General features: G+C 35.7%; 1 protein-coding gene across 3 annotated transcripts in view; it reads right to left on the reverse strand.

Annotated features, from left to right (window-relative positions):
• Window positions 1-20,680, reverse strand: part of PALS1 (protein associated with LIN7 1, MAGUK p55 family member) — a 54,238-nt gene that overhangs the window by 4,275 nt on the left and 29,283 nt on the right. For all 3 annotated transcript variants that reach the window (XM_056492829.1, XM_056492831.1, XM_056492830.1), the window contains 11 exons: window positions 16,540-16,748; window positions 11,087-11,164; window positions 10,234-10,380; window positions 9,452-9,613; window positions 6,335-6,412; window positions 5,355-5,538; window positions 4,265-4,336; window positions 3,741-3,812; window positions 2,876-3,043; window positions 1,948-2,150; window positions 532-642 (listed from right to left, as the gene is read on the reverse strand). In XM_056492829.1, the coding sequence (XP_056348804.1) occupies window positions 532-642; window positions 1,948-2,150; window positions 2,876-3,043; window positions 3,741-3,812; window positions 4,265-4,336; window positions 5,355-5,538; window positions 6,335-6,412; window positions 9,452-9,613; window positions 10,234-10,380; window positions 11,087-11,164; window positions 16,540-16,748 (1,484 nt within the window). The remainder of the gene's footprint in view (window positions 1-531; window positions 643-1,947; window positions 2,151-2,875; window positions 3,044-3,740; window positions 3,813-4,264; window positions 4,337-5,354; window positions 5,539-6,334; window positions 6,413-9,451; window positions 9,614-10,233; window positions 10,381-11,086; window positions 11,165-16,539; window positions 16,749-20,680) is intronic.

Raw genomic sequence — 20,680 nt, forward strand, 5'->3', positions numbered from 1 at the left:
TGCAGAACTAACTTCTGAGTAACTAAGTAATCTCATAAGCTCAGATCTTGGACATGACTGGTTAGAAATGAAGAGTGATCCCACAGGATCAAGCATTAAAATAATTTTATCTGAAGAGTTTTGGATTTTCAAGTAATTGCTTTTCCAAAGGCAGGTATGTTTCGAAATTAAAACCCGTAATCCTTTCCAGGTTTACTTGAGGACAAAACTGGGTTTTCCATAGTTTTGTAATAAAAGGTCATGTTTTTGTACTCAAATGCAGGGACACCAATGCAGAGACACTGTGCCCCAGGACTACTGAATTAGCAGTGCATTCCCTTGTCTAATACCTCTTACATTTCTTTAGGCAAAAGCATCATGAATGAACCCTTCTCTTAGCATGGTATACCAACCAACCTGGAGCACAACTACACTGGTTCACCTGCAGCGGTAACTGCCAGTACCATCACCGTGTCCCCATCCCAAGGAAAGAGTATGTGCACTTGCTCACCAAACCCAGCATGGTTTCAGCAGAAGTGCAAGACACCTTACCTTAGGATTTTTCCCTTCTTTGGCCAATAAAGCACGTAGTCGCTCTTGTGAAGGTGGCGCAACAAATATAATATATGGCTTCAAGTCAGAGTTACGTAGTGTTTTCAGTGACTGCAAAAACAGGATTAAATATTTAACAGTTCCATCCAGGAAAAGGGCATTTACTGATTCACTATTCACATGCTATAATTGATAAGATACTCTTCAAACACAACAACTGTACAATATATTAACAGAAATAGAATTAACTGTAACAGTAATCAGAGTTCAGACACCATTTCCTACAAAATTTATATTCCAACATTTTTGAGCTTCATGAAACTATATTTAGTTTATTTTTTTTATATTTAAATATTTACTTTTGTTCAAGAATATTCTTTATAATTGAACTGAAGGAACAGATCTTTTGGTATCCACAGACAATAAAAAGGTCAGCTACATTGAACTCAGTGTCTTACAATGCTAAGGAAAGGTATCAGCTTTGAACAGAGAGAAATCTTTAAATACTACAGTTTACTTGAAAAAATCACAGTTTAACCTTTACTGTTTTGAAGATTAAAATACAAGACATCAGATGCACTTTACTGTATACATAACATTTTGTTTTGTCAGGTTTGTCTTGGGATAAACAATTTGTCTCTCAGATAATTTTTTATGGCCACAGAATTAGATAAATTTTTAAATAGTTATGAATTTTCATATCATGACATGATTTGCAATACCCATGAGCTATACTAGTAAAGTATCACATGGTCCTAGCTGGTGATGATAAATTGATGACTAATTATAGCTTCAATTCTACCAGATTTTACTGATGTGGCTGAGTTTTAGGGCTTTTTTTGCATCATCTAGAACAGCAGCAGACCATATGCATCAAAAAACAGGCTGCATTCCAGGACTCAGCCTCTTATTATGTTTGATTAAACTTCCAAATTGAGGTACGCAAGCGCAGTTTTTCTCTTCATAACCAAAACATCACAGCTAAACGATTTTTCAATACTGTTAATGTGATGTACTTCATTTCTGAACTGTATTTGGAAACTGCACAAACATCCCTGAAATGCAATTTCCAAGTACAATCACAATGTCCTCTCTATCTTCAAAAACCCCAGAGATCACGGAGTAATTGGAAGATGGAGAAACACAAATCTTATTTTAATTCATTTTTCAATTTAGATGGTTTCCAGATACTTAAAGCTGGTGAAAACTAAGACCCCTATCACCTGCAGCACAGATAAAGATGTGCATATTTTTGTGCATATAAGCAACTGAATAGAGTTAACTGAGCATCACTGAAAGAAAACCTGGCATAAACATGAATATGTCTATGAACACTCATTTTATAAACCAGATAAAGCTCTATAGATATTCACAGCAGGTTCTACAATTAAAAGATGACAGGCTCCTTTGCCATACCTGGGTATGAAGATTTAAAAGGCATATCTTGCCCGAGTTGATGACTTGCCGCACGGAGTCGATGCTCGTACCGTAGAGGTTCTTCTCAAACTCTCCATATTCAATGAACTTCCCTGCAGCTATGTCACTCTCAAATGCCTGTCGGGAGATGAAATGATAATCTCTGCCCGCTGCTTCATTCTCTCGCCTATTCCGAGTAGTATCTACAAAAAACAAATTGAGACTGTGATACATGTACAGAACTGAAGAAAATAAAGTTTTTCTATTAGCAGGCATATTACTAATCATGAAAACACACCCCGCCCCTACCCTCCCCAACCCAACACAGGAAATATCCATGAGATCCTTGTATTTTATTTTCTACAATAAATGTCCCTGGTCAGACTAAGTTGTCATACTGAATTTAGAGGTCTTTTACATTATCTAGAGGAAAAAAAAAATAGCAAACTACAAAAGGAATACTTTTGACAGTGTAGTTGTGTTCTGAATGTGAAAACAGCGATTAGTTGTTTTTCAACAAATATATATTGCTAAGTTATGTTTGTAAACATAATCTAGGGTACATTAGACATTAAAAATATAATATTCACTGAAATACAAGTGGTTTGGGAGGGCACTAAAGTCACCTCCACCTAAATTTAAATTTACACCGGACATTTGATTAAAATTTTTTTTGCTCAATATACTGGTTTCTCTTTTAACTGCTCTAACTCACTCCCAATTTCATTCAAACTGATATAAATGCATGTCTTATAATGCCTCTAGAACACTGTGTGTGTAACACTGGATCTACATTAACTTCCATTTTTCCAAGGGCTCAATATCTCCTGCCCCAAACCCCCAAGCTCCTAATTACTACTTTCAACACAACAGAATTTGTCTGCAGCCAAGGTTTAGAATAAGGAACCTTATCTGCAGTCACACTCACGGGGCACGGCGGAGGCAAAGCGATCCACTTCATTATTCATCAGTCTCTGCCGCAGCTCGTTCTGGCCGCAGTTCTGCGGGCCAATCAGAACGATGGGACGCTTCCTGTTTGCTGGCTGATGGTACAGTGACATCTCCTCGTAGGTCAAAATTTCCTCATTGTCATAATCTTGAGAGGACAATAAAACAGTCACAACACACTCTACTGCCAGTTCCATCTATTGCCTGCCATGCAGTATCAGATTTCAGACAGTTCCTGACTCTCTGCCTAGCATCTAACTCTGAGTCACCAAAGTAACAGAAGCCCAAAGATCATCATGTGCCCAGTAAAATGAGTATTTTTTCCCTTTCTTGGGAAAAAATATTTCCACTTACTACTCTTCAAATAACTAGTAGCATAAACCCAAGAAACAATTTCTTTGCCAAAAAACAAGTTTCTAGTACAAGAGTAACACTTTATACCTAATGGCAGCAATCATCATCCCAATCCCAAAGTACTTTTGTAGGAGCATAATATAAGTAGCCTATAAAATCTGTTAACAATGTTTCCATTTATGAAACTTAATTATGCTAAGATGATACTACAAAGCTGTAATAAATTGGCTCATCACTGTAAAACTGAGTGCATCTATGCCTGAAAAGCTGTTTTTTCCCTTATCACCTGATTTTTATTAAAAAAACTAAATGACCCTTCAAATCCTTTCACTTCTTTTACATCTTTCACTAAATGCTGCAACACAACATAGTATTGCACTTACACAGAACTTACTGCTAGCATTTCTAACATCATACCCTGATTTCAACATTTTCTTCACAATCTTTTAGTTGTTTATAATTACACACACTGTGCAAAAGTTGGTCCTTACCATCATTTTTATTTGCATTGTATAAAACCTTTTTCCGTTTCTTTTTGTTTTTCTTCGCGCACCAGAGTTTTCCTAACCAAAATAAAAATTATGACAATCAAACACCCATAAAACAAAAATCTTCCCATTCTGCCCATGTTTTGGATCTTTTAAGTGGAGAATTTATTCTGCAGTTTTGAGAAGTTGTTGATTACAATGCTTTGGTGTATTAAGCAAATGTCAAGGACTTCACCAAGTCACGGCAGATAAAACTCTTTATGAAAAAAGGGGCTTTTCAAATTCTCTACATAATTCCAATTATATCACAAACAGTTGTGAAAAACCCACATGATTAATACAAAGTGTTAAATTCAGGCTTGTATTAACATGAAGAATTTCAAAGAATCATCCTACTTGTATTACAAAAAAAAAAACAAAACAACACACCAGGACACGGTGTGCAACTCCACCATGACACGGTTCCATGTAACACTATTAACACAGCTACAAGAGACTTGTTTTAACTTGGGAAGCATATATCCCACCTGATTTTTCAGGCTCCTTGTCTTCTTCTATGGTTTGCTTCATTGCTTCTCTTTGTTGCTGAAAACTTTTTCCTTGATGCATTAAAAAAAGCACAAGAGTCATTAACATTTAGAAACCATTTCCCTGCTTTTCCATAAGGACTTACTAATTTGACTCTTTCCTAAGCTTTTACATCTCTGAAAGTTCTAGCAGAATGTAACACACAGAAGAAATTTTAAAAGACAAACCAAGACTGCTGCAAAATTAATTTATTACTTCAGAAATATATTAATCCAGAGAGACTTGCAGAGCATTTGTAGTATACTAGACAGTTTTGCCTGGAAAAGTGAAAGTACTGGAAGGACTACATTTCCCCACTAAGATGTAATTTTCTAATTGTTTTTGTATGTCAATATTTATATTAAATATTTTGAATTTCAATTTAAAATAGATTAGCCTGTATTTAAATCAGTGTTTCTCTCAACTTGTTCAAGCATCATAAAGTTACAGAGTGATATTCTATGGAATTTGAAGTCTTTTATTCACCATGTTTAACAGAGCAACAGATCTTCAATGAAGTAGGCTGCAATATAGACAGGAATGTAAAAATTATGAACAGACTTCAGAGTCTGAAAATCCTATTACTCAAAGGCCCTCAACAGTGAGAAAGGACAAGTAATTGAAGTCCTTTGTTAAGTGAAATCAGGCTAAAAAGTGACCACAAACAGGGACTGTATCAAGTAGTCTATATGAAAAAGGTAGGAAACCTCAGAGCTGTGCCCATCTTCAGAGAGCAAGTGGGCTGCAGTCCCACATCTCTGCTGCAGCCAGCAGAGGGAACTCTGGATCTGCAGTCCCCACGCTGGAGGAATAAAGGAAGAGGAGAGTAGCTCCTGACAGGAGCAGTGAAAGCAGTAGCTTCACTCTTCGTTGACTCGAGATAGGGCAATGCCCAACAGTAGGCTCTGTTGCAAATGGTTCAGACACAGATATAGTTAAGGCAACAGATATTTAAGGGTACATATATCTTTGAAAACCTGAATATTGCTCCCCTGTGGCTATGATAACTAACTAGATTGACTGTCAAGCTTTCTCTAGAGCTTTATTTACCAGGAATAAGGCCTGCCAATGGCTGGTTATCTTCATCTCCATCCCTATAAGCCTGCCACCAGTTTGGATCTTCTTGACTGATCACATGGAGTATGTCTCCTTTTTGAAAAGACAGGCCTAACTCTCGGCAGGGGACGTAAGGGTCATCAGAGGGATCGTAGTCAAAATGTGCCTTCACGTGTATCTGTAGGAGATTGAATGTTAAAAAAAAAAAGAAAAACAGCCCAGTGACTTCTGAAGAATTAAACCTTGTCTTCCTGCGATTGCATAAGAGCTATGATATACAAAAACTCTGTGTTTCTATAAAATTGGAAGTCTATCTGGGGCATACAGGAATTACTGGAATGGAGACATTAGGTTAGCAATGGAAAAAACAGAGTTGTGCTAGGTTGGATGGAAAGGCTTGAATCTAACATGCAATTTCCTCACCATTGTAGGAGACAATCCATCCCAAACTACTGATTTAAGTTCTCTGCATCCAATAATTATCAGAGGTATTCTGATTAAGTACCTAATAACAGACTGAAACCCATTTGCTGGGCTTTAAGTGAAGTTTCACTTGTATTTTGTCACCAATCAATGTCTGGGCATTCTTTCTTCAAACTGTTAAAAGATATCTTTTCCTCCCAAAGCATATTTGCAATTTTCGACAAATTTTTAAAATCCATACACACACACATATATATATATATTTATACAGACAAACAAAACACAAATTCAAAATAAGAAGCTCAGAATCACAGGAAGTTCTAGTTTTACAATTTGTTTCAGAAACTCAAAATTGCACTAAGAGTTTTGGTTTAAGATCATTAATAACTTTCAACACTTAATTCAGGTGTTAGTCTGATAACAATTTAAATCAATTTAAATGGCTATGTTTTGGGTTTGTTTCACAATGTAAAGGACCTGCAGAAGAACTTTTTACAGACTACTGGTTAAACAAAGTATGTTTCACTGAGCACAAGTGTAGAGCTACTTACAACTGTCTCCTTTGCAGGAGGTGGCTTGCTCTGCTGACTGGGAATCAATACGAAGGTGAGAGTACCATGCATGTCAGCCTGAGGGGAAAAACAGACTCTTTATATACAGTATCAAAATATGGCTTAAGGTTAAGAATTTTGCAACATAATACGTTTTAGAACATGCTTTAAAAATTCCCATTAGAAGTTGTTCTTAACAGCACATCATCTACCCCTTAGCTGGTTTAAAATATATAGTATATAGATTCTGAAACAGTGGTTCATTAAGACTAGAAAGCTAAGTATTGATACTCAGATTTTAAAACCTTAGCTTTCTAGAATATAAACTATTTCTATTTGAAATGGAACAGCTGCTGTTCTGTCAAGAAGAGACTTAAGAGAAACGGATAGTATTCACTTGTTCTGTTTAAAAATACCAACAAGTGAGTCTACACTGGAATGAAAAAATACATTAAAAAAAAGTAATTTTTCTAGAGCTGTTTAAATGGAACAGTACTTTCAAATCTAAACATTTCTACTATGCTTTTATGCTGTTAACTTTAGTAAAGAATACAAAACACTGTTTAAAAATCTAGCTAACATACTTGAATCTTGCATATATAGTGTTCAATACATATACTGTAGTCATCCTTGATAAGAAAGTAGAACACAATAAATGTCTTGTCTATCTTCTTTGTTTACATATTTCCATTTGTAGAATGTGTGTGCACACATAAACCTCTCGATAAAGTGTAACAATCTGAGACCAGGTCTACAGGTGTTTCACTTCCTATACACCATTCTACCATAAGCATAACACAACAATTTATCCTGTATAAAATAAGAAAATGCATCTATCTCAGAAAATTCAGAACTAAGGCTTAAATAAAGTAAATGTAACTTGAACATAACATGATGAAGCTACAAGAAAGGAAAATCCATGATTTTCTGTCAGCATGCATAGTTCCATGAGGAATTCATATAATCTCACAGTAATCATGTGAACTGCCTAGTCTAAAAGTCACATGTAGTTTATTATCACTTGAGTAGCAAGGAGTGAGGCAAAACTAAGTATGGAAATAATTTGTTTCTCCTGTGCTTGAAGTACTTTGGGGGGTCTGAAGCCATTTCAAATTTAATTTCCAGACTGAAAAAAAAGATGACATACAAAGGATTAAAAGTATATTTCTAAATTAGTTGCATTAAAAATATATTTTAAAAATCCACAAGGTTATGTTTATTTTGTTTTTAATTTTCAGCAAATTGATTTTCTCTTCTGCTTAAGTATTGTGGCTTTACACCTTTTGTTTTTCAACCCTAGGTTGCAGGAGCTGCTCAGGAGCAGAATAAGTTCTCTGCAGAGAACTAAACTGCCAGACTTGATTTACCTGTTAATTACCTACAAAACACTCTTTTCAGAAGTACAGAACTTAGTTAAATATAGCTTTAAAAAAATATACAGATGGCAATGGAGACAATTACAAATTATGACGAATCTCAGATCTGATCCAAAAAAAGCACAGACATTCAAGGCTTCTCAGAGAATTGTAAGCATCTTTCTAATTGATTTTAAAATAGTAAAACAAAAACCCCCAAACCTCACACATTTCTGCCTCTACTTCCTTCCACTTCATCTCACTGTATGAAATAGATGAAAAATTTTAACAGCCAATTTTAGAAAAAAGTCCAACTGAAGAAATGGAGAGAAATCATCCATTAAAAACCAGTGTCTGTCTCACTATATCATAGGACAGCTTCATCTATGGATATTGCTGCCTATTCTTCCTACAATACACAACCTACATCTGAACCTAAGTCTTTGTCCTGATTCTGATTTGTCTCTAGGGTATAAACCTACTAAGTAATTTGAAGATCTACTAAATATGTTTCTCCTCTTTTTTTTTCCTCCCCCAAACTCCCTCCTAAATAAGTCCTAGTTGGTATTTCCAGTGTTTTGTGCCAAAGTTATAAATTAACCTCTAAAAAATATAATTTTCATCTGTTTCCACTTTGACAGAATGGTCTTTCCTGTTGCAATCACACCAAAGATTCAGAGTTGAGTTCCAGGTATCTTGGACACTGATCCAAAGCAGATACCAGAGAAAAGCATGAAAGAAATGCTTTTGGGCAACAGAAAATACTGGTGGTAATTGCCAGCTTTTGACATTTTTCTCACAGGGCCTTTTTGAATGGGAGCACCTCTGATTTACTAATTCCTGATGGATTTCTTGCCTAGCTACTTTTAAACTAAAGTATAATTTTGTCACAAAAGGTGTAATAGACAAGAAAACAGTTATGCAAATAAACTGCTAGACAGAAGGGTTTTTATCAGGAAAGAGTAGTAACATAAAGGTCCTGTGTGATACAATTTGTAGTGTGTTAAGTCTGGCCACCAACTTAAAGCACTGACCAGCTCCTAATGCACTCCTCTCTCCCAGCTCATTGAGGGAGAGAATTGGAAGACCAAATGCAAGAAAAAAATCTTAAGGGTCAAGGTAAAAAGAGGCAATAAGTGAAGTGGAAAAAACCCCAACCCAAGTGACGCAAAAGCACTCACCACCCAGATTTTACTGCTCAGCCTGACATTACATGGCCATTCACATCACTGTGGTCAATCTGGGTCAGCTGTCCCAGCTGTGTCCCCTCCCAACCTCTTGCTCACCCCAGCCAATTGCAAGCAGAGGACAGAGTGAGAAACAGAGAAGGCCTTGACACTGCTGCATTACCAACACTGTTTCAGTCTAAACACAGCCTAAAACACAGCACCATATAAGCTGCTATGAAGAAAATTACCTCCAAACCAGCCACACATTTATTACTTATGGACTGAATCAGAGACAAAGATGAAAAACTATGGCTTCTCAGAGCTAAACAAAGCTTTTCTTCAAAATCATTAGAAGTAAGTTTAAAGATAATAGCTTGACACATTTTTGCAGATAACAGTAATTATACTTTAGCCAGCATCCTCCTATGCATCAGAAAGAAAACTTGAAATGGACTTCCCCCTATGAACACCAGCTACCAGAATGAAAATACTTTTGAGCCTAAATATGTGTAAAATGACAAGCAGAGTCAACAGGCTTCAGATGTATGAAATGAGCATTTATTGCAAAAGAAACAAGAAGTGTTCCAACTCACCAGCAAGTCAAAAACTTCATTAACATCTTTTCCACGGATCTCAATGCCATTGATCTCCAGAACTTCATCCCCTTCATGTAACAGCCCACTCTTCTCTGCAGCACCTCCTTTGACTATTCGACTGATGATAACAGAATCCATTTCATTGCGAACAGTAGCACCCTGTGTAGTAGCAACACATTCTGAATTTATTACACTTACGAAACTCAAAGCCATCTATTGTATATATTCCAAGTCAGTGGAAAAAATATGCTGAAAAAGAATGTAAGTAACAGCTTGGATGCATACACACAATGCTCCAGTTCAAAAAAACCACTGCTTAACTCCTTCAACCTACACTAAAGACTGAAGAATTTAATTGCTCCACATCATAAAACCATTGTTTTTTTATAGTCCCAAGGAGACTTTTATTTGAAAGATGCAAATAGCAGATGATAACTGCTAAACAAACCCCAAAAGCAGGAACTAGCCACCAAAAAAACCTACACCTGGTTGGCACAAGGTTTAAGCTCTCTTGCAGTAAGTTTGGAGCAGCGACTCTTGCCAAGAAGATCTGTCAAAACCGAAGTTGATAGAAGTTGTACAGATTTTATGTGGTTACTGCTCAATTCAAGTCAAACACAAGTTTACTGTCTATGACTGTTTATCATTTTGAAGGGAGGGAGAGTGTTTACAAGTTAAACATTACCTTTACATTCGAATTCCAAACACTTCACAGCAATCTGGGAAGGACAAAAAGGCTTACTTCCTTTACACATAACTGAGTAGGCACCAGTACTTACCAATGGAATATCCCGAGCTTTCTCAATGCGAACTATTTTAACCGTCTCCCCTCCGTACACGCCAACATTCTCATAAATCTTTTCATCTGTCATAGGCTCTGGTTGCATTTCTTGTTCTGCAACCTTGTCATGAGCCAGTAGAAGTGCCTAGTGTTAAAATCAGATCAGTTACAGAAAATATCACACTTGATAATGCATATAAAACAGTAGATGAAATTCTGCAATTTCAACAAACTCTGCAGGTTAGAGAACATTGCAAACTGACTCAAGCAATAAAAAAATAAAAAATTATCACAGCTATGTGATTTTTCAAAACTTTCAGACTGGCAAACAATAAAAAAGCAATTTTGAACACAATTGTGACTGTACTTCTATCTTATCTTAGTTTTCTACTAAAAAACCAGACTGGTTTACTTTGCATGTGTCTGCAGAATCAGAATTAGTTTTGCAGTGAAAACTACTTTTACATCACCACCTCAGGACAAAATTTCCTTTATGCACCCTAAGGTAAACATGAAATAACTGCCAAAGGTAAAAACATAAGCAAAGCAGCTCATGCACTGCCCTGTTCCCACAGACATTGGTTATGTGCAAATCATCCTATAATACATATAGACCTTAGCAAGGGCTGAATACAGTCATGCACTATACTTCATTAAAAAGTTCCTTTCGTTTCTGGAAATTGCAAATTCCTTATCCTAGAAAAATGAGGGTAGAGGGTAGAGAAATAAATGAGGGTGAGGGTAGGGAAATAAAATTCTCCCTTGCCCAGTCAGCCCAAGGCAAAAATTAAATTACACTGAAACACATCAAGAAATAGATCCATTAGATTAGAAGTTTCATTTCATTTTACCTGCATGTGAGGGGCATTCAGCAAAGCATTAAGCTCCTGTCCATCCTTATGGTGACTGGGTTTCAAAACACTCTGTACCTAAAATGAAATCAAGCAGTAAAACTCTAAATCTAGATTAAACTTTAAATCTTCCTCTCCTTCTCAAGCACAACTCCCTACTTGCCATTATTCATTTTACTGAAAGTAAAGTATATCCATGTAGTTGTTACACTATTGCTGATTGAGTAATCTGGTACAATCTGGTAAACATGCAATGAGACCACAGCACTAACCCAGCACATCTTGCCTCAGTAATAAACCACCAAACCTGAGTTGGTATCCAGTACCTTACACAGATTTGTCAATACCAGAGACTGGCAATGAGCTCAGCTATCACAAAGGTGCACATAAAAGAAATTAAACTCTAGACAATGAAAGTTAGTGATTTCATGTCAGTGAGATCAGTCACAATGAAGTGTATGAGACTATGCTGGGCTTTAAAACTGGAGTAATTTCTTATTAATGTGATTAGCCTTGCTCTTCCTTAAAAACAGATTATAATATTCTTATTACACAAACTATTTCCACCAACAGCAAGGCCAAAGATTCTGAGACAGGTTTTGCAAAGCATCCTGGAACTCCTGTCTCAGGAAGTGCACAAATCAAAACTTCATAAGGTCCCTCTCTGGAAACCTGCTTTCTTTGGCTGGTTCCAAATAATCCACACTTACACAAGAACAGCTTTTGCTCAAGCAACTTCAGTTGCCAAAATAAGTTTTCCTTCTCGTACAGTTAACCAAACAAGCCTTGCCATAGTCTCTTGCAAATACTGGTATGCTCCTACAGAGAGCCAAGTCCTCTTATGTAAAGGTGAGGCTGAAGATATTTTCCAAAGCCATTATCCTCTGGCCTAATCTGACCAAAGGTACACAAGTGCAACAGCACAAATGAATCCAAAGACATCAAGAGTAGATTATACAAATCAGAGCAGCAGCTTTCAGAGAAACAGAAAACAACTAGGATGCTACAAGACAACAGCTCTGAAAACTTTCAAGTCAAGATACTTTTAAATTCTAGGAAAAGCCACTAAATTAACTGTGCCCATCCATGGAGCAAGGTCCTCACATTGCCAAGCAAACTGTCACATGGAACATGTTCCTGTGCTTTGTAATAAACCTGACACAACCTCCAAAAGCCTTCCTTCTGACATCCCTAGAACATGCCTCATGGTGAGCAAATGTAGTACAGCTTAAAATGGTCAAACAACAAGCCAGATTTAAGTAGTTTTTTAAACTGGTTTCTTTAAAATCATAGAGAACAGAAAGAGTTCAGTTTCACGAAGTCCTGGCTTTAGTCAAGTGTCTAAATTAGATAGGAAGCTATTACACCTGGCTTAAACTGAATTCTAGGATGTCACACAGCAAATAGAACACTTCAAAAGACATTTCACTGACAAGCTTTCCTCTGTTTTGAAAGAAAAGATTCTTCAAAGACTTCGAAGACTTTCCAATAAAGGTTTATTTAAGGTCTCTAACTTTCAAAGGACTTTGAATTCCTTTCTTGAAGAAGTATTAAAGCTTTATTTATCAAATCTTTATTATCTTTTAATAGGAAAACCTACTCAGAGAGCAACTTGAAAGTCTTGCAAGGAACACAATCTTCTGAATGCAAGGTCAGAGGCTGGAGATTTGACAGTGGAAAAGTAATCTGGTTCAACCAGTTACACTGTGTGCAGTAAACATCCTTTATTCAAGTTGAATTTCTGCTTTGAATAATTTGATAGCTAAAAATTTTAATATTCCCCCCTCCCTTTAAGAAAAACATAAATCTCTCATTTGTTTATTTAATGAAGCTCCAGGAAAGCTTCAGGCTGCCCTATACACCACTTATTATAGCAGTAGTGCTGCTTGTCAGAGTCTTTTGTAACTCATGGTAATAAATCCTATAGCTTTATCAGACTAAAGAATTTGAAGAAGTCTGTCATTCCAGAAGTGACACACTACATATAGCAGAGACAATCCACACTGAGTATGCGGCAATAACTGCATCTTCTTAACTCTTCATACAAGTTTTTATTGTTAATCATGTTCCCTCTAGTTCAAGAACCTCCCCTGACTCCAAATTATCAATATGGTTTGTGGGCATGTGCTGGAGTGATATTAAGCATTCCAAAACTAACTGCACCTGCAAAATTCTGTTGTTGTTTACCAGCAGGTGAGCAGGACTGTCAGATGGAACACACACACACACACACATTCTGGTGGACTTACACCAGAAGTTATGAGCTTTCAGTGCATCCTCTCAACAGTGCTGATCTGGTTTATTTGGAACACAGTCTATATAAATTGAGCCTATTAAGTATATTTAATAGCAGGAATAGTTTTATGGTATTTGGTATGTGCTATTACAGCCAAGTTATAAACTGTCTTGAATGCTGCATCAAATATTCTTACAAGGTCAAGGTTCAGACCATGTTCCCATAATCCTTGCCCTCATCTTGGTCAAGTTTAAATGGATTTAAAATCAATTTAATTACACTTGATGTTTACCAGCTATTTTTATTTGAGACTTGGAGTACACCCCATTACATGAAGATCAGCTTTCTCAAATAAATTCCTTAAGCTCAAGTGCTTCATTCCACCTTTTTAATTCAGTGGAAGTTTCTTAAAAAGAAAAAAAAAATCTTGAGTAGTGAGTGGCTGATTATCAGAATTGGTGGGAAAATTAACTGTACATGTATGCTACCAATTTTAAGAATTTTCTAAATAGGACTAGAAAATTAAAAATCCCTAAATAATATTAATTATTACTTTTTTAAAGGGAGACTCTTTCAAGTCGCATTGTACAATTATGCTGTAAAATGCCTCTCCCCATTAAGAGATCTTCTCTTCCACAGTATAAAGCCTCAAACAAAACATGTCTGTAGCTTTAAACTGGGGCACATACTCCAGACAGTTTCAGAGTTATACACTGTTGCTCATGACCTGTGCACTAAAATATGCACACCAGCACTACCTGCTATTTAAAATTAATGTTATGCATGTATCTGCTATTTTTCTTTCTTGTAATGTCTTCTGGCTTTTATCATCAAGATGTTATCAGTATCTTAAAACCAGGCTTTTGCAAGTGTCTTTTCAAAAACACCCTGAAGTAAGTAAATGCTTTCTGGGGGAGTTTCCCATGCCTATGCTTAGAGGTAAAAAAAGCAAAACATAACCAAAAATGAGAGTACAAGAAAAAACTTGGGCTTGCAAGATAAACACATTGTCAGGATTAAAAAATACCCCACACCAACAACAAACCCAAAAAACCAACAAAAGCACCACCAACTTTTCTAAAGCAGAAATAATTTCCTCCCATACTGCTACCATAACTAATACAGAAATCTTTCCAAAATGAACAAAAGATTTGAAAACCAAGCATAAGATCTATTCAGGCAAAACAAGAAAGTATAAAGAGATGTGAATGGAGGCTTCAAGGTATCTTCTTGAGCTGCTTCTGTCAGACACAAAAATATTTGCCCTGAATTTCTGGCTCTATCATTTCAGGATGTTATTTAACATGTTGCAAAATACAAGTCACTTAAATACACAAGAAGCTGAGTCACAGAGAAACTAGATTACATCTGAAAATAGAAGCAGACATTTGCAATATATAGAGTTTTCAGGAATTTCAAGGCTGGACAAGACAGGGATGGGAGATAAAGAGTCAAAATGAGTGCAGTGATTTGTCTTTTACGTAATAGTCTTGTGCATAATGATCAAATTCTGTTGGTTTCGAAATTTTTGATAAACGAAGTATTTTCCTTTTGCTTAACCTTCTTCATGACTGGTAAGAGACACAAAACTGGTTTTGCACTACCTTCTTGTCCTATTTCAAACCACTACACTTCTGATTTTAGGATTTAACAAATCACCTGAAAAAAAGAAAAGAATATATTGGGAAGGTAAGGGGTAGCAAGAAATTGGGAGAAACACAAATTTTGGAAATAGAGTTTTCCTAGGCATGTTTTCTTCTTGGCAACTTCTATTAAGTAGCAAATAGAAGGTCATCATATTCATAAAGGGAAAGAGCCATCTTTCTTAAGGGTTACATTTGTAACACCCTGTATTATAAAAGAAGGTTCCAAAATCCTAAACTAGGCCTATGTAAAGTGGATGTTTGGGGGAGCAGTTTACAAGCAGAAGGTAATTGAAAAGGTTCCTTCAGACTTACAGAGACAGTGAACAAGCTCAGTGAGGATTTTGAAGCAGGCTACAGACTGATGAATAAGCAAGCCAGAGGGAAGCTCACATGTACTGCAAACATATGATTACAGTGGGTTGATGAAAAGTTTTCACAGATTCACAGGATATTCCAAAGTACTTCTACCTGCTTTTGGCAGAGTCTTACTGACAAACCTAAACAAGAAAATCCTACACTGAAGTTTAATCAGCACCTGTGCCTTTAGACTGTATTTAAATGATGTCCCTCAAGAGTCAGTAATTTCTTCTGCAAAAGAACTTCTAGCTGGCTATAATGCTGCTGGGCTTACAGATTAAAGTCTAATTTAAAAAAGGAGAGTGGAAAAAGCTGTTAAAAAATGCTTCAGGGAGAAAGAAAACCAGATCCTAAACCAAACAAACCAACCAACCCAGAAACCCCACCACTACCCACCACCTGCTGCCATACTGAAATACTCCAACCCATGTACCTGAGTCAGTTTGGTTTGCTGGGTGCTAAACGCTGGAGCCTTTCTTTACCCAGCCCCTGGATCTGGCTTTGCTGAACACTACAGTGCTAGGCTTGCACTGATGTTGGTATTCAAGCTACCTAGGTCAAACCTAACAAATATACATGAGTCTAAGATGTAGCCACCCTTCACTACCACACATACTTGCACCATACCATGGAAAATTGTGACAAAAGTTACTGAGAGACCCTTTAGAGGATTTTAACAATTTCTAAAAAATGTATCAGATCTTACAAAAGAGTAGTCATCTATCAGATCAAAAAAAGTTTAATCACAGCAGTAATTAAAAGCATTGAAATTAAAGGATCTGTATCTCACTTTAAAGCAGAAGGCTTGTTTCCAGTACACTTGTATTTTCAGAGATGACTCCCAGCCTAAGAGCCATGGCTCAACTTAGAAGAGAGTCACAATAAGAGAGAACTGTAACACAGTTCCTGAATGCTTGAAATAAAGAATACCAACGGAAGGGGAGTTAAGATTGTCACAACCACTCCCTTTTCCTATGTTTAAACACAGTACCTTCTCTGCTACATTAATGCTAAAGAGGGAGTTCCTACCCCCAAAATGCTTTTCTGGTTACAGTTTGCTGTATCCGGTTTTTCCACATTTCCAATCAGTGACTATTATAACCCCCTTTCATATTCAACATTCAGTCACTCAGACAAGCTCGACAAGTATGTATTTCAACAGCAGCTATGATTATAGGTTTCATGTATGTCACAGGGATGCATACTGTACATACCTCTTGTGCTAGTTCTTGTGCATTGGAGCTGAGAGGATATGGAGGGCTGGCTTTGTTCATGTGCACTGTAACAGCGTTGTGGATCTTAAATGCATTCTGAAAATCACTATTTTGAACAAGCTGTAAAATGAGCGAGATATCCTCTTGACTCTGAGGGTCTACCAAAATGTGCTGGATATGCTTAAGGGAATTTAACAGTTCTTCCACTTCTAGGTAAGAAATAACAAAATACAAATAATATATGAGTTAACAGGAATGATAACTAAGTAATATTTATATTAAGAGTTATACAAACATTTTTTACTGTTCAGTTTTTAAGCCAGCAGTGATATATGCAAATTTATTAGTTATCCATTATTACAACATTTTTGTAGCAGAATGTAACTGAATTAAAAGAGAAAAAGAAAAAAAAAAAAGAATATTAGCCCAAGTCAGTAAGACTTTATTGCTAAGCTTATCTTGGTGCACTGAATATTCACTGATACCTTGGTTTACCTTTCTGTGTGTATCTATCATATATGATAGACATTTACGTATCTCAACTATATATTGCTTACTTATGAATGGATGTTCAATAAGTAAACTGCACTCAATTTATAAACATTATGTTCAGTCTTAGCACATTAAAATAAAAAGGATGAAAAAATACCATCTATGAACATATATGAGTTTTGAAAGTTATCTACAGAAAAAGGAAGTCCACATCTTTTACCTACAAGAATATGAGTTCTGCTTGGGCAGTAAAATATTTTAATATTTTAATAACCAGTTTCTGTATGTTTGCCAAATACTATACATGTACTACATTCTTGAGTACGTAGTGCTTTTTGAAGACTTTTATATTATTTTAAGCCAAACCAAATTTCTGCTAAATAGGTAATTTTTAAAAATTAAGTACTTGAGAAGCCACCTAAAACAAGGAATATGGATCAAACCCAGGTAAGAAATTCAAATGAGACAAAAAAAATGCATGTTTTGATCCTGAACTAACATACATGTTTTTATACACTATCTGAAAAAAAACTGTTCAGCCACAAGAAGCTGGTCAGCTACCTTGCATTTTACAAAATTCAAGTAGACTAGAACTTTTGAACCCTGGTATTTAAAAAAATTAACAATAAAGAAATTTCAAGATTTTCAAACTATCTGTTGATACTGATACCAAAATACCAGCTTTGAGAATAATTTTAAAGTTTTAGCAACCTTCGTTTATTCATTATGAGCCAGTAAAATCAGGAACACTATCAAGACAGCAGTTAATTGCTTTTTTACATGAAAAATCACAGTAGATACTGATCACTAACATGGATACTTCCATCAAGAAGCTTCCTTTACATATTTTTAACTACAAATTCATCAGTATGCTGAACACAAGCCTAGACTCTAAATTTTTGAGCACAACATAAAAGATGGTTGATAAATGGGCACATGAAAAACAAAGCCTAATAAAATATGCATTTCTAACACGTTTGTTTTAATTTCAGACAAACCATATCTACATACAAGCTGTCAACAAGAGTTTGCAAGTTAAGTCTTCTGTATTATAAAAGGAAACAAACAAGCCAGGGCTACTACTCTCGTACTTTACTGTCTGCAGGACAATAGAAAATAATAATAAAAATCCCTCCAAAACCATTTCACACATGCTAAAAGCATCCTACCCACCAAAGGACTTCTTCCTGTAACCACCAAGGAAACAAAGGGCAGTAGGACAAAAGCTGCACAGAAAACTTGGATACTGGATGTGCAGGATATTCCACTGCTGATATCCAGTACAGCTCACAGCACTAATTATGGTAGCCAATGCCTCACCAGGAAACTGTATACACAATATACTGCTTATCACACTGGGAGAAATGCCATTTGGAGAGAAGGCTAAAGAACACTCTACAAGTGAGAGTATTTGCTAAATAGGACATTGTCAGCTGGCAAAATTCTCATCTAATAGAGCATGCACAGTACTGAAGTTTCTCCCAATTCTGAAGAAGTGCACTATTTTCAAGCATAAAGAAAAAAGTGAGTGAAACAAATGTCACTGTATAGCTCCTACTGACACCTGCCTGGTTAAAAAACATACTAAATCAAAGTTCTGCTATTTGTTATGGTTATTGGATTAAAAAAGCAGTGAGATATTAGAGAAGAACCTCACTTCTTTTATCTCTTCCTATGAGTTAATTATTTTACTCCATTATTTCTCAAATTTCAAATACTCATATATAGACACACAATTCTAATATGCTTTGCATGTAAGATATGCTTTCATACAGACATCACCAGATAGAAATTCAACAGACATCTTACACTGTATCTATAACAAAGACGTCCTGTTCCTAGATGTCTTTACATATTCTCTTTTTGCTAGTTCCTTCTGTGTTGCCCCTTCTTACAACTTACCACAGTACTCTCTTCCCTATATAATTCCCTCCTACACTGAGGCTTCATCTGCTGGATATCAAAGCTTTACACCAAGTGATTTCCCCCCACCACAAAACAGCAAACAAATACCTACCTCAACACAATTATAAACCAGAAATAACTCTTCAAAGGAGTGAATTGAAATATTCCTCAAAAGGTAGCACTCAATTTCCTAGTAATTTGTTTAATAAAAAACCATACACATAAAACCACACACAAATCTGGCTTTATGCATACCTAATTCTCTCTTGGTTCCTGCTTCTGAAGTCTAAATCACAGATGAGATTTTGGTGCATGGTTTGGTTTTTTTGGTTTTTTTTTTTTTTTTTTTTTTTTTTTTTTTTTTTTTTTTTGTTGGCTTTGGTCTTTTTAAAGTAAAAATAATTAAAAAACCACCAGGTAACAAAAGACTCCAGATATTTCCTATCAAAAGGTCTGTCTTGAAGAAAAAAAAAAGTTCAGTAAGACCAATATCTGCATTTACTTACAGGAAAGTCAGGGTTCTTTTGCAGAACAAGTCCATTTTTTAATTGCAGATCAATTAGCAATCAAATACTGAGTTGTGTCAAGTCGTCTTTTACAAGAAGTGTTGCAGCCTTTTTCCATTAGGCTATGAAATGGCTGGAATGTGACTGAGCACTGTGAGATATACACATTAATCAAAAAACTGCCAAGGCAAAAGTATGCAACTGCAGGGGAGGACATGCAGTCACAGCTTAACATGTTAGATTAGAAAATGAAGAAAAAAAAATAGATGTTTTTTATCACCTTAAAAAGAAGGGTAAACTTCAGAAGATAGCTTTATTATACATCAATTATACACCAATGTCTTAATTCCCAAACTTTTCTGTAGAGTAATCCATGTGCTGGTACTAGCACTTTAATGCTTCAAATATAACTTGAATCACATGGCCAGGAAAAGTAGTTTTGAATAAAACAATATTTCAGAAAATTTATTTATAACATATTTATAAATAAGGTTTGGCCAAGGTATAAAAGCAAAAAACAGGCAGTATTTTTAATTTAAAAAAAAAAACAACAAACCAAAAAAATCCAAATCAACAACTCCCCCAAAAAAACGCCATCACTGTAGCCAGAAAGGCTTACTTCTATGAAATTTCAGTCGCTCGTTTAACTAAATTAGCTGAATGAACTGTAGAAAACAAAACAAAAAAAAATCTGCATTTTATGGAAGCATATTGCTGTGAAAAAGCCAGTAAACACTTATATGCACATGTGCTAGGTGCAGAGACTATTATTTCCATTTAAACAGCTGTCTAAATCATATACTGTTTTGATAAGAAAAAATTCTTAAAAATTCTTTTGGTCAAGTCTCAAGTTTTATTTTTACATATAAATTCCAGTTCCTTTAATCTAGTCTGGTTTCTTTTACGATGATAAAAATTAAAGACTTGGCAAGGATCTGCCAAATTAGACACTGGCACTTATAAAACATTCTTCAAACTAAAAATACATACACATAGGTCAATATTCTTATTTAAAAGATGTATCTTCAGGACATGCTCTATGAATTAACGCACACACAAAAGCAAAATTAAAATCAGTATTTTAAAAAATACCAAAGACAGATAGTTGATTATCTCTATAGTTAACTAGCACCTGTCCAGGTTTATCTGGGGTTTTCCTAACTAATCTCAAATCTGTGAATGTGACTGAGCACTTTAACCTGGACAGCAAAAGTGAAAAGAGGCAAAAGCTAGATTTT

Source organism: Oenanthe melanoleuca, chromosome 5 (assembly GCF_029582105.1).
Source record: "Oenanthe melanoleuca isolate GR-GAL-2019-014 chromosome 5, OMel1.0, whole genome shotgun sequence".
NCBI lineage: Eukaryota > Metazoa > Chordata > Aves > Passeriformes > Muscicapidae > Oenanthe > Oenanthe melanoleuca.